General features: G+C 39.3%; 1 protein-coding gene across 1 annotated transcript; it reads right to left on the minus strand.

Annotated features, from left to right (window-relative positions):
- Nucleotides 1-11,374: 11,374 nt before the first annotated feature.
- LOC307009909 (uncharacterized protein) lies at nt 11,375-13,099 on the minus strand. Its single transcript, XM_079634126.1, has 2 exons — nt 13,045-13,099; nt 11,375-12,751 (listed from the first exon to the last, which is right to left on the minus strand). Exon 2 carries the CDS (start codon nt 12,408-12,410, stop codon nt 12,027-12,029), a length of 384 nt encoding a protein of 127 aa, XP_079490252.1. The 5' UTR covers nt 12,411-12,751; nt 13,045-13,099; the 3' UTR covers nt 11,375-12,026.
- Between the last annotated feature and the right edge of the window lie 5,090 nt (nt 13,100-18,189).

The raw sequence follows: 18,189 nt of genomic DNA on the forward strand, positions 1-18,189 counted from the left end.
ATTCTTGTGATGGAAAAGCTGAATTACTCATTCACTTACTGAGCAGTCAATACTCTTTAGATGCTGATGTGGTGCTCAAGAAACATTTCCTCTTATTATGAATTTTGATAACAGTTGTACTGCTTAATATATTTGTGGAAACTGTGATACATTTTATTTCAGGATTCTTTGATGAATAAAGTTCAAAAGAACTTAATTTGTTTCAGATATAAATCTTTTGTAACATTCATGTAACATATTTACTGTCACATTTGATCAATTTAATGCATCTTTGATGAAGTATTAATTTATTTAAAGATATCTTATCCCAAACTTTTGATCGGCAGTGCCAGTGTATATATTTAAAATAGGTAGGTCTTATGACTAATTATTCTGGTAAGCCAAGAAGCAGTGTGGTGGAAATTCACCAGTAAAATTAAAGTCAGGCCTCTTTATAATAAATTATATTTATTTGTCTGAAATCATGATCCAGGGTATCTTTCTTACAACAAACATGGCAAAACAGTAAACACATGATTAATCATTGAACAAAGACTTTCAAATTTGATTGGATAAACAATTGAACAGATTATCATAAGGCGTCCCACTTTTATAATTTATATACTCTTTCTGGTTCATCTTCATCCACATTGGTCTTCCACAACATCCCATAATATGCCCACTTGATGTATGTAAATTATTATTTTTTTAAATTGGAAAACTGATTTATCTGATATAATTATTCACAAATTGTTTCTTACAGCATTTGCGAATTAAATTTGTAACATGAGAGAGAGACAGAAAATAGACAATCTATCTGAGTCTTCTACCAAGAGTGTGAGGGTGCCTGTTCTCACTATCTGAGGCCTTGCACTTACAACATCGACATGCTTATCAGCCGAAATCTAACCCTCTGTTGGGCAGCAACCTGCTTCAAACTTTTAGTTCGTCCTCTTATATTCTTGCTAACATTCTTTATAAGCAATTACTTTGTCCTCCTCTCCTAATCCCTATGTCAAAATCATCGTATTATTGAGTAGCAAATGGTAGAAAGTCTGTTTTCAATACATGCAACAAAAACATAGATTTACATTTTCAAAATTTCAAAAACAAAGTGTATCTTTCATGATTAAAAGTTATGTAATCTCTAACTCATGTAAGATTAACAAAACATATGACTCAATTATGGTATTGACTCAATACACACAGAAAAATAGTACTTTTCTTACAGTAGTTTACTAACCGGTCTTAAGGCTGTTTAGTTCAATTATACCCTGTAAAATGAGGCTGGTTTAAGGATTCACCTCACATTTATTATGGTGTGAGTGTGTGTGGCATGGCTATATAGTGACAATATGCTTTAAAGGAGTGAATTTAAAGTCGTAACCTTTCCGAAGAGGTTTTACTGTGCAGACTAACAGCTAAACCACAGATTGCTGGTCAGCATGCTAATTAAAACATAAATGTATAACATATAAGTAGATAAAACAATCAACCTTACTAATTTGCCAATAGACCACCATGACCCTTGCCTACACAATAAGCACAGAAATGTATTAACATTAGTCATTTTAATTGGAGGTCCTGTGGCATGAGGAAAAAAGTCATTTCTTGCTATGAATAAAGTTATTGTATGACGTTCTTTAATTACACATGCTCAGCATTGAGCAAAAACTGGGTTAGCTCTTTTCCCAAGTGTATCCTTAGTAATGCAATTAAACTCTTTGCTCCTAACATGAAAAAGTCCTACCCCTCCCATGAGCACCCTGTCCTGGGCCAGCAACCCTTCACCTGGTTACAATGTTTAATTTAATAGAGGTCACTGTAAAAAACAACAACTGATTATTAATGACTGCTTTATTGTGGCTGCTGTTTGGTACAGTACGCATTGTCACGTTTAAAGCTGTTTAAATAGCTGTTGTTGTGCGTGCAGTCTGCACATAAGTGTATATTTGAGTCCAGAAGCAGATCTGTGTCCAGGATTATCGGGGACAGATCTTCCCTTCATATCACAGCATTGCTTATTCATGCTCTCCTGATGGTTCTTGAGAGGCTGGATGGGATGGAAATGATTTTTGCTTGCCGCAGAGGTATAAGAGGGAAGTTAAAAATATAAGCATCCGAGATTTAAATGTTGCATGTAGCCGGCATGCAAGATTCACCACATAATGGGATGTTTGCACGGAAGCATTGCATCATATTACTGGATACAATGTTTAATGATGAGAAGCGGCAATATTCCACAAAGGAATAAAAACATTTATTTAAAGGTATGTGCCTGGCTATGAACACACATATTCCACATGCTGAAACATTGATTTTATTTCTGTTTTTAATTGTTATTTTTAATGTAATTGTATTTATTTATATATTATTTAATTTATAAATAATAAATTAAAGTCTCAAAACATTTTAATCAATAAACTTTATCCTTGATTATTATTCTTTGGATTAAACTCTCTGGTATTTATAATTAAAATGATCTTAATGTGTTTGAAACATTCTGTTTGAAAGTATAATTTGTGTAGTATGTGACAAGCGAGAGCATGAGCCTCTGTGACAGTCCTCTGAGAGATACTTTTCTTTGTACAAATAAAGGGAGAAAAGACTTAATATTGGACGGTTATCACAGTACAGACATGTGACCAAGTCATTGTTCATGGATTAAAAATGACATTTAAGGAATTTAAATGACAAAGTAGTTTTTAATGCGCTTGAGATGAAAAAAACTAGGTTGCCACTGTCTGTTCTGCAGAACATGAAGTCTCATGTTTAATGGTTTGTCAGAATATTGCAAATGAGCTGTTTTTAATAACACACGCTTTTCTGGGAAGTTGTGGTGATGCTTTAGTCTCTGAATAAAGTGTCAGTAGCTCAAGTCAGTAATTATAAAAAAACAACAACAACTGATTGTTAAATATTCCAACATAGTCATAATTCCTCCAAATGATATTCCGCCTTTCTAAATTGCTGATTTGAGATTGAGGTTCATGTTTTGATCTTTTTCACAGTATCTCATAATTGTTCACATTTGTCTAGTGTTGTCAGCCAAAGAAATAATGTGCATTATTTTCTTATCCCAGCTTAAAGCGGCAACTAACAGTAACATTAGTAGGTTGATTTTGCAGAAATCTGAAGTCGGCAAGATTTTTTTTTATCATATTCACTGAAACCGACACTATCAGACAGAACAACATAAATCAGCCAGTTTTAGAAAAAAAAAACGGAAAAAAAAAACGCGCTTCTACCTCCACCTGGAGTGTGTTATTTGTTATGCAAAAATCCACTGCTCCCGGTTCTTCTGGTCCAGTCAGCGCAGGGCTGTGTGAGATCTGACTGTCAATCACAGTTTGTGCACACGCCACAGATCCCCCCTCCCCTCTCGCGCACCTAACATATCACATTCGGTGTAAGTGGGGGAGGGGCATGAGAGTTGTAAACATAAAAAAAAATCAACAATTCCTCCTATCTGCCAGACTTGCCGACTGCAGGTTTAAACTTGAGAACGATAATGCACCATGTAGCTAGCTCATGTGAATCGTTCATCTTTGAACCATGACCAAAATAAACATGAAAGAATATCAGAAGGTATGTCGGAAAAAAAAAACTAGAATAACACTGGTCTGGAAACCTAGTTTTTTTATTACTTACACTTTTTAAATGCTTATACTGTATTTCAACAACGAATTGGAGTAGAATCATGATTATATAATTAAAAGTAGATATAAAAACTTTTCCAAAACAATGACAAAATTCGCATTTAGGAGATTTAAGCATTCAAAATCAGAATCTAAAGTGTCCTGCTCCCTGTGCTATAAATACCACATGGCCAAATCGACTGTTGACACGTCACGGAGCAATATGGGTTGGAGATGTGTGTTGGGTTGCTCAAACACTCGAGTTTTATTCTGTTTTCCAACTGTACGTTGGTTAAAAATTAAATGACTAGAATTTATTCACACCACTACTATTGAATCCAATGTATCATCAGCGCTCAGATTCACTTCCATGTTACTGTCAAGTAGACTCGCAGTCTGTAAGGTAAACTAAACGCTATTGGCTATTTGAAAAGGGGGAGGAGGCATTCAATATGTCCCGCCTTAGCTTCCTGTTTCAGTGGAAATTATGGCCCTGTCCCAAATGGCACACTTCATATGCACTTTCGGTTTTGTGGACTTACAATGGCTGCTGCGTGCGTGTGTCCGTGAGACCGTAGGGTGTCCCATTTGTCATTTTAGGTACTCGCGAGCACCCCCCTATGTGGTCGATTTACGCCCTTGACAGTCAAAGCGGCGTTACGTCATGAAAGTGCGGACTCAGAGGAAGACCGCGAGTGCTTAGGGTGTCATTTGGGACAGGGCCTATACGTCAACCCATCATACAAAGCTGTGCATTCCAAGGCACTTCAGTGAGCCTTCAATGGGGCATGTTTGGGGCGGGAGTGGGACCATTAATTTTACTGACTGACCAATGACATGAGTTATTTTTGAGTTATTTTTGCAAGTCATTATTTTGGCAGTTCCGTTTAGGTGGAGCCGAAGTTACATACTAAATCTTTCGACCATACTATGATCACATTTAAGTAAATCGATTCTATTAAAAGGACAAACCATTAATTAAAGCTGCAAGCAGCGATTGCGGGCCCAAGCCGGTGGCACCGCCACCCTGGTGCCTTTAGTGGAACTAAAGGCACCGGGTGGTGGTGCCACCGGCTTGGGCCCTCCATCGCTGCTTGCAGCTTTAATTATATATATATATATATATATATATATATATATATATATATATATATAATATATATATATATATATATATAATATATATATATATATATTATGTAAATTCTTTTTTCCCCCTATTTTTAACATATATATTATTATATATATTATTAACATTTTTGGATGCTAAACTATTCTTTTTATAGGCTTTGTACTTTGTACACTTTGTACACTCACGTTCCAATATAGAAAAATTATCCTCTTCAAATGCGCAAAAATGTGCTTGGAAACATCACAGTGGAGCGGTGCTTACTATGAACGGCACAAACTGTACAACTGACTATTTAAACAGAGCAGTGTAATTGTTATATGTAAGGTTGACTATTTTATTATTATATTTTATTAAGGCTATAATGAACATGCTGCGATGTCAAGATTGCAATGCTGGAATGCTGTGTGTGTGTGTGTGTGTGTGTGTGTGTGTGTGTGTGTGTGTGTGTGTGTGTGTGTGTGTGTGTGTGTGTGTGTGTGTGTGTGTGTGTATGTGTGTGTGTGTGAGGCTCGATCGAACAATGGAGACATAAAAACATACTTCGTCATTTTGTTCATACAGACCATCATTCAAAATGCAAAGTGTTTCCTTATATTTGTGTACACTCGCAATGAAACACAACATTGTGCTTTTATTAAACTATAAACTCTTGTCAAACTGTAACCTACAACTGTCACCCAACCAAAATCACACACACACACACACACACACACACACATCCCCCCTCCCCTCCCCACACAGACAGACACACACACACACAGAATGGCAGAGAGACAGAGAGAGAGAAAATACACATTCAAACCACAATATCTGACTTCCTGTTGGTCGGAGCTAATGACTGTAAATTAGAAAGTTGTCCGGATCGAAGAGAAGAATACACGTACCGAGTTTGGTTACTGTAGGTAAAACTATAACTAAGTTATAACACACTTTATGCATCCTTTTTTAATCATAAATTTGTTTCCTCGCCACGGCCAAACCGTTCGAGATATCAAAAATCCCCTGGCAATTTATCATCCTCCATGTCTTGACTTCATGCTGACCGAGTTTCGTGGTCATCGGATGAATTCTCTAGGAGAAGTGTTTCAAATGCGAGAGCAAGCGTTCTCCAATCAACCCGTAATAGCCGACTTCCTGTTGGGCTGGCGTAAAACTTGACCCAGGGAAAGTTGTTCGGCCCGATTAAATCTATATGTGTACCGAGTTTCATATTAATTCATGCAAGCGTGTTTGATATACGGACAAGTGTTCGAATCCCATTCCAGGGGGCGCTGTCGAGCCCCCCTGCCACGCCCGGGTACCAGCTTCAGTCCGGCTCTAATGGCCGCGGGTTCTGACCTGTGTGCAAAATTTCAAGAGTTTTCGAGCATGTTAAGGCCCTCAAAAGTGCCAGAGATTTTGCACACGGCAGAGAAATGGTTAAACTAAACTAGCCCCCCTCCTCACACACACACACTCACACACACAGAGGGGCAGAGGGAAAATGCTCCAAACAGTACACATTCAAACCAAAATATCTGACTTCCTGTTGGTCGGAGCTAATGACTGTAAATTAGAAAGTTGTCCGGATCGAAGAGAAGAATATACGTACCGAGTTTGGTTACTGTAGGTAAAACTAATACCCCATTTTTGACTAAAGGTGGCGCTACTGAGCCCCTTACCACGCCCGTTTCTGAAACTTCGCACATGTCTATTACACAATAAATGTCAAATGCATGTTGAGTTTCATGTAATTTGAAGCATGTTAAGAGCCTCAAATGCATCCAAAAAGAATATAAAAGTTTAAAGCGTTGCCATGGCGACAGTATTAAAGATATCAATAATCCTTTCACAGGTCTACATCTGTCGTGTGTTTACATTATACAGATGAAGTTTGAAGCAAATCGGGTAAAAATAAGAGGGTGATTTCAAAGCATTTCGAAAGTGACACACTTCCTGCTGCCAGTTGGTGGCGCTATAACTTTGACTCACAATAGTCACATCCATGTGATCGGCCTCTTACAGCGAACACACTGCTGAAGTTTCATCAAGATCAGTTAATGTATGAGGATGTTATAACACACTTCCTGTTTCCAATATTCGCCATAAATTTGTTTCCTCACCACGGCCAAACCGTTCGAGATATCAAAAATCCCCTCGCAACTTTTCATCCTCCATGTCTTGACTTCATGCACACCGAGTTTCGTGGTGATTGTTTGAATCGTCTAGGAGGAGTATTTTAAATTCCATTGCATGTGTTTTTTAAACTACGCCAAATAGCCGACTTCCTGTTGGGCTGGGGTAAAAAGTCAGAGCATGAAGGATATATGAACCGATGAGATCTATAAGTGTACCGAGTTTCATATTATTTCATGCAAGCGTGTTTGATTTATGGACCAAGTTTTCGGACCCCGTTCCAGGGGGCGCTGTCGAGCCCCCCTGCCACGCCCGGGTACCAGCTTCAGTCCGGCTGTAATGGCCGCGGGTTCTGACCAGTGTGCAAAGTTTCAAGAGTTTTTGAGCATGTTAAGGCCCCCAAAAGTGGCAAAAACCTTGAAAAAAAATTTATTATAAAGAAGAAGAAGAAGAAGAAAAACAAAAAACCCTTAGAAGAACAATAGGGCTCTGCGCCCTTTCAGGGCTTGGGCCCTAAATAGAGTGAGATAAAGAATGACAGGGGTTAAAATCCTCATGGACATCTTCTTATGGCTTACTGACACTTTTCAGAGCATGACACGGGGAAGTTGTTGATAAGCTTCCCAATCAACGACCTGCCAATAGCGTGTCACAGAGGGAAAGCCCTGGTTTCCTGAGACTTGAATTGCCTCATTGTATGTAATGGGTCCTGCTGTCAGTCAGAAGGGTTTGAGGGTCAGCGGAGGAATGACCGAGGGGAAGGTTTGTCAGACTCAGACTGATTACTCAAATCTCTGAATCACAGATGACCAGCCATACTAGCGCATTTAAACTAATGCCAAATAGACCAGGTAAATAAATACACGTTGACACGTCAGAGAGGTTGAGGAGGTGACTTGATTGTTAAAACTCATAATTTGACCTTGTTGCAATAATAAATATATTCTAATGAAAGGAATAAGAAACTCAAGAGGGGTTAAAATCCTCACCGACACTTTGCAGATTACTGACACTTTACAAGCATGACACATCTGTTCTCAGGAGGAAGTCTTTGATAAGCCTCCCAATCAATGTGCGTGTCACAAGATTACTTTCTAATTGAAGAAAATATCGTGAGAGAGAAATGAATGAGTGCTCTCTCTGTAGGCCTGTCCTTTTAATCATCTGCTGTTATTGGACATGCTGTGATAAGGTGAAATATTACATGTGTGAACAGCTTGAACCAGGCTAAGGTGGTGTGCTTAGATGTTTTAAGATGGTCTAGCATGTTTCACAGTGTGGCATTTATGCATTTGGCAGATGCTTTTGATCTGAAGCTGGTGGCCAAGCTGGCGCTTGACAGGCAAGTGTCTCACTGAAGGACCAGCTAACCACCTGTTAGACTAAACAAACACGCAGTTGTCCTACTCTTGCTAGCGTCCACTGACCTGATTTTGGCAAAGCAAAAGTACTGGGCTAATGTTACGTCAACTTATTAATATTTAATGATAATCAATGTTTTTCAGGCCAATGAGCCCTGGACAGAGAGAGGACAAGGAAGCACCTGTTTTTAGTATTATTTTTTTTGTACATGCTTTGTTTAGCTTTTTAAAAAAAATCTTTCTTTGAAAGGTTTGATTTACTTGCATTTTTGTTTAACACACATTTTCATTTTTTTCCTCCTTTAGTCAATGTTAACTTGTATTTAGGAGAAATTGTTATTATTTCATTTGTTTATCTTTTATCTTAATTTTTTTTGTATTTGTCACATTTCTAGCTTTTTTTGCAGTCCTTAATTTAATTAATTTTAAATGTTGGTTACAGTTATCTCAATATTGTATTTTAGCTCATATTTTCTTTCTCTTTTTAAAGGTTGGATTTATTTATTTGCTTTATTTAAAGGTAACTTTGGTTTATTATTTTCCTTTTTTCACTAAAAATTTGTCTGATAGTGAACAATAATTAGAAGACCACCTGCAGTACCACCGTGTTGATCATTTTTTAGTCAGTAACTTTTGCTGGTGCTTTTAACTAATTTATTATTGAATGAATGAGCAATAAGGTAAGTGTCTTATCAGGGGCACAGTGGAGTTTATATATTAACTATTCAGTAGCCCAGAGCATAAAATATAACCTTTAACTTTTTAAATGTTGTGTACTTTCAGTAATTTAATGGCATGCATTTTAGTGTCCAATTGCGGTATCCATACTTGAACTAAAGGTAATGCATTTGCATCCAGATCGCAGGGCAATTCGTACGAATTTTACGAGGTGGCTAATTCGTACAAATGCATACGACTTCACTCGTACGAATTAGTATGATTTTTACTAAATCATACATATTTTATGAATTTGTACAAATGACCTACCCCTGAACCTGCCCCTACCCATCACGTGGGTTTAGAGAAATCGTACGAATTCATACGAGTGAGGTCGTACGAATGAGCCACCTTTTAATCACTCATACGAATTCGTACGAATTGGTTGTGAGATAGCGTTGGCATTTGTGCATTTTATCCACCAGTGGTCAGCAATATGCATGTTTATTTTTCCCACAGCTTTAGGCTGTTTTGTTATAAACGTTCAGTAACCCGCAGCAGCGTGTTGAGAAGCACCAGTGCGCGGCTCACTGAGTTATTACGCAGACCATTCAGAAGAAGATAATTTTCCGAGTAGCACTACAATCCATCTTTATCAGCAGCACCCTTCCTGTTTTTTTGTGGCACTCGCAGTTGAGCTGTGAAAAATATGCAAAAGAAGGATTCTGGACACAATATTTAGCAGATATAGGGTGAGGATGAGCGGGTGGACTCTCTCTCCAAGCTGCATTGAGCTTGTTATACACAGATTTCACAGGGTTGCCGTGTGAAAGATGATGGGAATGGTAACACTTTTGAGCGGCTCATTGTGAATGCGGCTGGTGGAAGCGAGCGAAAAGCGCAGAGATAGGGCAGGCGGAAAGAGACCCTGCAGCCAATAAAAATTCATGATTGTGGGTAATATGACAGAAAGACCTGCATGCAGAGATGCTTCGTTATGGAGAGGATATAGAGCAGGGACAATTTCTCTGAAAGAGGTATGAGTGGCAGCGCATACTTAATAATAATCAACAAAAAAATATTACTAAACATGAGATCGAATAATGTATAAAGCACAAGTATTAAAAAAAGTTACTGTCCGACTAGGTTAGAATGTTTTTGTGCAAGTTTGAGATCTTTATCATTAATACAAATCCCTGCATGTCGTTTTCAGTGATGATGTTTGATGACAATGATAATGATAATAATTCCTCTTTTATGATCCTTTATGTTTTGCATTAACGCCTGACGAGGTTATGAGTGGAAATAGATGAAATTGGATTTAAGAACATTCCATTTTCATTACTCAGGACTCAGCATGGGAATATTTGAGAAAATGCAAACATCATTGGTGGGGATATCATATGAATTTTGCGATTCAATGAAGCAAGACTTTCGTTTAGACGTCACATAGGGAATGTTTTATCTATGGAGAATGCAAATGCGGTTATACAACTCTTTTTCTATCATCTAGAAAATAAGGTCTTTTGAAAGTTGCCCTAATAATACATATCTGTACTGAATAATAGGTGGGAATTGGGAAATTGACAAATTGGCCTAACTGACATGCTACATTAATTATAAACCTATAATATAATATAATAGTTATACAATTTCATTGGGTAATTTGCATATAGACCAGTGTCACATGGCTTTTATGTTTTAAAATGTAGAAATGTTAGATATTCACATTGTGGCCCATGCAATTGTTTACATTCCCCTTTAAATGCTAACTCTCTAAAACATGAAAAGTTTCATGGAACTAACAAGTACAAGTTTTGCAAAGCAAATTTCCCTGAAAACATGACTGTCTCAAGAGCAGTAAAAATATGAATACAAGGTATGTCTAAGTAAATATGTCTGAGATGGAAATATCTGGAAAGTCCAATCAAAGCAGAGTGTATTGAGTTTATAAATTAGTTTTGAATGTTTTTCTTAGTAACCAATTTGTTTGTTGAAATACTCCAGTCCAGCTTAGCTCTTTAGTGTCAGTTGATTTGTTGAAGGCTAGACCTACTTGTAAGCACTTAGTTGAAACATACTCTCACTCTCATGAGAACACGATTAGAGTCTGATGGTGAATCCAGCACAAGGACAACTTCTGCGTAAGCTTCATTTTTCCTTTATTGATGCCTACAGCCATTCGGTCAAACAGGGGTCATGTCATCTAATTAATCTATAGGTCACGACTGTATAGAGAAAGATGTTATTTCAGTATTGGACATGTCCGTAATATAGTAAAAATCACAGCACTATTTCAAATAAATGCTGATATTTTGACATTTCTATTCATCAAAGTATCCTAAACAAAAAAATTATGAATGTCACACAAAAATAGTAAGCTGGTTTCAATGTTGATATTTATGAGAAATGTTTCTTGAGCACCATCGGCATATTATAATGATTTCTAAAAATGAAAATAACATCCAAAATATATTTAAATATATTTTTTTAATGCAAAAGAAAATTCACAATATTAACATTTTACCATATTTTTGGTCCAATAAATGCAGCGTTTTTCTTCAAATTACATGCTGCACAACTGTATAACTTTAAAAAATGCATGCAAAAATATCTTGGTATATGATATTCATTAAAATTAATAACATTAGGTTGCACTTTATTTTAAGGTGTCCACGTTACTGTAACGATGCAGGGTTGAATCCACATGCAGCAGCTTTATTAGATAGTCAGTCTGTCTAGTCTTGAGTCTTCGAATAGAGAACAGGATTCAGGAACAGCACAAACAACATTACAAAGTCAAGGACCCACAAACACTGAAACAAGACTCAGGGTTTAAATACAGAGACTAACAAGATAAAAGGGGGTGTGGCTACTCAGAAACACCTGAGGAGCCTAATAAACAAGAACAACTACAAGGGACTACAAAACATGGTACAGGACAGGAAATGACAAAAGTCCACACAAGAAAAAGGGAACATAAGACAGGAATCATAATAGAGCCCCCCACTTAAGGAGCGGATTCCAGACGCTCCTAAGGAAACAGTCAAGGAGGGTGGTGGAGCGGAGGTGGATCCAGGGGCGGGATGGAGGGCCAGGCCCGTGAAGTAGAAGAGGGCCTCGAGACTGCAGCAGGACGGGAGGCTATGGGCGGAGCAGGCTGTGCGGGCGGCCAGGGCAGACCAGGCAGTGCAGGCGGCCAGGACGGACCAGGCAGTTCGGGCGGCCAGGCCGGAGACGGTGGAGCGGAGGCGGACCCGGGGGCGGGATGAGGGCCAGGACCGTGGAGAGGAAGAGGGCCAGGCCCGTGGAGTGGAAGAGGGCCAGGCCCTTGGAGTGGAAGAGGGCCAGGCCCATGGAGTGGAAGAGGGCCAGGCCCATGGAGTGGAAGAGGGCCTGGAGATTGCAGCAGGATGGGTGGCCAGGGCAGAGCAGGCTGTGCAGGCGGCCAGGGTGGAGGACAAGGAAGGAGGACACCGACTCGGCGGCAGCCATCTTGTCCAGAGACTCTGGCTCGGCGGTGGCCATCTTGTCCGGATCGGCAGGCGTGACGTGAAGAAGCTCAGGTCCAGGAACAGGCTCAGACAGGAACAGAAAGAGGCTCAGGAAGTGTGGAGGCGGCCACCTCCGCTGAGGGCTCAAGTTCAGGCGTGGCAGCGGCCATCTTTGTCGGAGACGATCTCTCAGGCGTGGCGGCGGCCATCTTTGCCATAGACGATCTCTCGGGCGTAGTGGCAGCCATCTTGGCCGGAGGCAAACTCTCAGGCGACGTGGCGGCGGCCATCCTGAGAACCAGAATCAGGCGTGGCCGCCTTCTTGGCTGGAGACTCCCCAAAGCTGCTGCTAGATCCATTTAAGGTTGGTTTCTTCTGTAACAATGCAGGGTTGAATCAAAGGAGGATTCAGGATCCACGTGCAGCAGCTTTATAGACAGACAGACTTCGACTAGGGAACATGATTCAGGAACAGCATAAACAACATTACAAAGTCAAGAACCCACGAAAACTTCTTCCGGTTACTGGCCGCTCACTCCACAGGAGTATTACCACCACCTTCTGTACATCCTACAGTACATGGGTGATGCGTCTATATATTCCTTTTATTTATATACAATCCTTCCCTTTTTCTCTCCTTTTATTTGTGGATGTAATGCCTCACCCACCTTCTGCTGGCGCTGCGTGTTCTCCAACTTCCACCCTGGGATCCTCAACCCCCACAAACACTGAATCAAGACACAGGGTTTAAATACAGACACTAACAAGCTAAACAAGATAACAAGGGGGCGTGGCTAATCAGAAACACCTGGGGAGCCTAATAAACAAGAACAACTACAAGGGACTACAAAACATGGTACAGGACAAGGACAGGAAATGACAAAAGTCCACACAAGACAAATGGAACATAAGATAGGAATTATAACAGTTACAGTGCAATTAATAATTTAAGTACTGAGTAATAATAATTAAATACATTTGCTTACCACAAGGTAAGGGTTAGGATTAGGGTGTGCTTTAGGGTTAGTTGCATGTCATTATTCATCATTTATAGTTATTACAACTACATGTGTAACAAGGACACTGTAAAATAAAGTTACCTAATTGTATTATTATTACATTGAGAAGTACGTTTTAGTATAGGCTACAGTGGTGATATATTTCTGTCATAATTTATTGACGTTAAACCAAACTTTTATTTTGTTGGTTTGTTGTTGATTTTTCAGTTTTAGGTTCAGTTTCAGTGTGTATGACACTCAAAGCAGTTCTGGAGATGAATTCATGTGTTCATGTCCTCATACAGTATATTGAGAAGGCAGACACTGAAAACACTGTGAGCATCACATGTATGTGAGTTTGTGTATCAGACGAAATGGCGCCATTCATTCAAAAAGAGACACGCAGAAATCACTTATTAGCGACATACACAGACAAACAGCTTGCAGGCAGATTTACATCGGGTCCAGTTCCTGGTACAAGCTGTCTACAATGTCCTGCCAAGCCCAGCGAACCCCCATGTCTGGGGGAAGAGCGAGACACCTTCCTGCCTTCTTTGCTCTGAAAGAGGCTCTTTAGATTGATTGATTGATTGATTGATTCATTTGTTGCTATAGGAGAGGAAGAATATCTAAATCGACAACATGTATGTTAGATCCTATACCGACTAAGCTACTGAAAGAGATGCTTCCAGATGTCATAGATCCTCTTCTTAATATCATTAATTCATCGTTGTCTCTAGGATACGTACCAAAAAACTTTAAGCTGGCTATGATTAAACCGCTTGTTAAAAAAACACAACTTGATCATGCAAAATTAGTCAATTACAGGCCGATCTCGAATCTGCCTGTTCTGTCAAGGATATTAGAAAAAGCAGTATCCTCACAACTATGTTCCTTTCTAGAAAGAAATGATATCTGCGAGGATTTTCAGTCCGTATTTAGACCGTACCATAGTACCGAGGCAGCTCTCGTTAGAGTCACAAATGATTTGCTCTTATCATCCGATCGTGGTTGTATCTCATAGTGTTACTTGATCTTAGTGCTGCATTTGACACCATTGACCACAACATCCTTTTAAATAGACTAGAAAACTATGTTGGCATTAGTGGAATTGCACTAGCATGGTTTAAATCATACTTATCTGACCGTTATCTGTTTGTAGTAGTAAATGATGAGATGTCTTATCAATCACAAGTTCAGTATGGTATACCACAAGGCTCAGTACTAGGACAGCTGCTGTTCACTCTGTACATGCTACCATTAGGAGATATCATTAGGAAACATGGAATTAGCTTTCACTGTTATGCCGATGATACTCAGCTGTATATTTCTTCAAAACCTAACGAAACCTACCAATTCACAAAATTAACGGAATGCTTAGCTGATATAAAAAATTGGATGACTAGTAAATTCCTACTACTTAATTCTGAAAAAAAACAGAGATTCTGATTATTGGACTAAAAACACTTGATGGCTGCTCTGTTAAGTCTTCGTCGTTGGTTAGGAACCTGGGTGTGCTCTTTGAAACCAATCTTTCATTTGAAAGTCACGTGTATAGTATATGTAAAACCCGGATGGCAAGACCCGATGACAACGCAGTGCTGAAGTGCCAACTAGTCTCTCCCTATGGAGGATCCCTTCAAGCCAAGCCCAACGAACCTCCATGTCTGGAGGAAGAGCGAGACACCTTCCTGCCTTCTTTGCTCTGAAAGAGGCTCTTTAGAACATCTCCTCAGCAGCTGCCCAAAGGCACTGGCTGATGGTCGCTATTATTGGCGCCATCAGCCAGTGCCTTCCGATTAGTTTGACCGATTAGTCTATATCGGAATAAAAATGTCCAGAGCTTATCATTGTTATTGACGTAAATTTTATCCTGATCTTGATATAATATTGTTTATATATACAGTACGTATATATATATATATATGCATTATATTTATAATTAATATTGATTGTGACTACAAGGCTCAGTACCTGCTAGCGCTGAGGGAAGGAAGAAACTGAGGTCATGGGGATCACAGATGGAGCTCGCTGAAGAATTCTATAAAGGTGTGGATCTTTCAAATTATTCAGTGATGGATGATGATGTGTTATCACTCACATCCTCTGGTCCAGCGGGTAGCACTCTACTGGCTACGAGACAGGAAGTGCACAATGTGGCTGTAGAGGGTGAAGAAGTATTTGAGCCCTCTCAGCCTGCCTGCCCTACATAATAAGAGTTACTGGAGGTTATGTTCCGTGCCAGTGACAGTTTAGATCTGCTGTGGAGGCGCGAGAGATGTGAGGACGCTCGCGACAGGTCAGATGAGAGATTTCTATCCAGACATAACTGTCCCGCTCCCATGAGTCTTCTGTTTCTTTTGGAAACAAACCCTTCCCTGTTGTAGGACACCTTTGAGAGTGCTAGATTCCTGAGATCCTGTTATGAAGACAGCTCTCTCTTAAGTGGTTGAAGCTAGCACTTAGTTTGCTCCCACTGAGCAATGTCTTCAGTGTTGAGTGTTGTAAGACTATTAATAGTAGAGTTCTCCGCTCCCAGAGAAAGAGCTTGGTGGTGGCGATCTTTGGAACCTGACAGGAAGCGTAATTTTTCACCCCCGATTTTATACTGGAATCTCAGTTGAAAAAATATAAATAGTGTGGCCAGTATTTTATCTGTCTCCCTCTATAGCTTCCTTTTGGTCATGTGTAGAGTAGTGTGTCTTTATCATCTGCTTACCAAGGAAGGCTTAAAGCTCTTCTGGTCTTGGACACCACCAGGAGGTTGTTTGTTCGCCCTGGGTTGCGAACCCCTTCTTTTGTAGACCATCTCTGGGAGTGCTGGAGTCATCATATAAAATCATATAATACAGGTTTTAAATGGTTGTAGCTAGCCCTCTGAATTGAAGTGTTTTTATTGCCTGATAGCCATCCCTTCTCGTTGGAGTCCTCTGCATGGAGTGCTGAATCTAGAGAGTCCACCTTAGTCAGACAGGATGTATGCTCTTTTCTACTGAGACAATCTGTGTTCCCTCTAGAGGTTGTGACAGACTTAGAATTGTTTGTTCCTGGGCCATATACCTTAAAGGTATGTATATATATATATATATATATATAAATATATAAAGGTATGTATATATATCGCATGGCCTTGCAAGGAAAGGAGGAAGGTTGCAATGCACGGGACCATATTTAGGGTGTAAAGCTTAGGTAGTGGCCATAGAGAAGAGTGTCACAGACAGTCCCACCGGTGCATCCTGTAGGTTGGGGAATAAGTCTGACTCTAGCAGTTAAGTCTGCAAGTCACTATTTGTGGGTGCTTAGTCACAGCCTGTATGGGAATTCTTTACCCTCAGCATTGCGTAGTGGGCATTTGTTCCCCATAATGTCTTCCCAGATGCAGTGTGAGTTCCCATTCGAAAGGGAACGTCTCGGTTACAAGTGCAACATTGGTTTCCTGAGAAGGGAAGTGAGACACTGCATCTCGTTGCCATGCTTTAGGTATACCTGCCCACATCAGCTTCAGACAAAGAAGTGGATGACGTGTACTTCAGGCTCCCTTTAATACTCAGGTCGCACCGGTAGTGACGTCATGGGCTGTCGCCAGCCAATGGAATTGTCTTGTTCAGACTTAAACTTGTAACCAGGACAGCTTGTTTGTGAGTGCACAATTCACGTTGAATCAATCAAATTTGATGCACAAATCTATCGACTGTTTTTATCATTTTTTTGACACTTGAAGGCTGGAAAATCAAATTTATTCTTGATTTTTGTTGTTACATTTCACTTAATCTCTCTGACCCTTGTGTGAGCTTCTCTCCCAAACATAACTCATTGTTGTCTAGATTATAAACAAAGTTTACAGAATTTATTCTGCGTGTGATTTCACTGATCAGATTCATTTAATGTGTTTCCAATAGAAGTAGCCTTATTATTTTGTAATGGCCTATTTTCTCGCCTACTCGGTTAGCTCGTCCTAGTTAATGCTCAATGTTCGGGCCCAGTTTTTTTTTTTTTTGTCCCCTGGCACACTTTTTGAGTGTATTGCAAACATCAAATGGAGTTTCCCAAGGTCAGCCCTCTGGGGCTTTGATTCTTGTAAAGATGAGCCTGTCCGTTTGCGCAGGCAGATGTCTTCTGCAAAATTCAGGCCATCTCTGAATTCTCAGTAGATTGACAAAACACACATTTTGAATAGAATCCAAGATTGGGAAAACAATGTGTCGGCCCCATGAGACTAAGAGCGAAAGACATTAAAAGTGCTGCATTGAGCTGTCTCTGAAACGCTTCCATGACCTTCAAGAATGCCATTTAGAAAGGCTCCAGTTTTGCTATAGCATGTCTCATGTTCTTTAGTTCACATTAAAACAAGCTTGATGAATGCACCGTTCCCTCTGGCCAGACACTTTTAAGGCACATTTAAGACACATTTCTCAACTTGTGGTGTTCCCATTTTATCTTACACAAAGTACTTTTGAAACTTGAGATATTTTTTTATGTTTATATTTAATTTAGATGAATTTGGAATACATAGAAACATTTTAGAATATGATCTTTATTTAATGAAACTTCTGTCATTATTATTATTATTATTATTTATTATCATTGCAAGTATTTTCTCCACAAGGATTTAACATTCTTAAAGTAATAAACAAACAAAACCTTTTGATTTAAAGCAAAATATATACATTTAAATCAGAGAAAATGGTATATTGTGTGCTTAAAGGGATTGTTCACCCAAAATAGACAATTCTGACATACTTTTCTCATGTTGTTTCAAAACTGTATGACTTTCTTTCAAAATATATAGTCTCTGTTTCCTCTGGGCCCCATTGG

Source organism: Phoxinus phoxinus, assembly GCF_949152265.1.
Source record: "Phoxinus phoxinus genome assembly, chromosome: 13".
Lineage (NCBI taxonomy): Eukaryota > Metazoa > Chordata > Actinopteri > Cypriniformes > Leuciscidae > Phoxinus > Phoxinus phoxinus.

What these genes read in the sequence shown, in the direction of transcription:
- LOC307009909 (XM_079634126.1), bottom strand. Translation starts at nt 12,410, where the DNA reads ATGGCCACCGCCGAGCCAGAGTCTCTGGACAAGATGGCTGCCGCCGAG.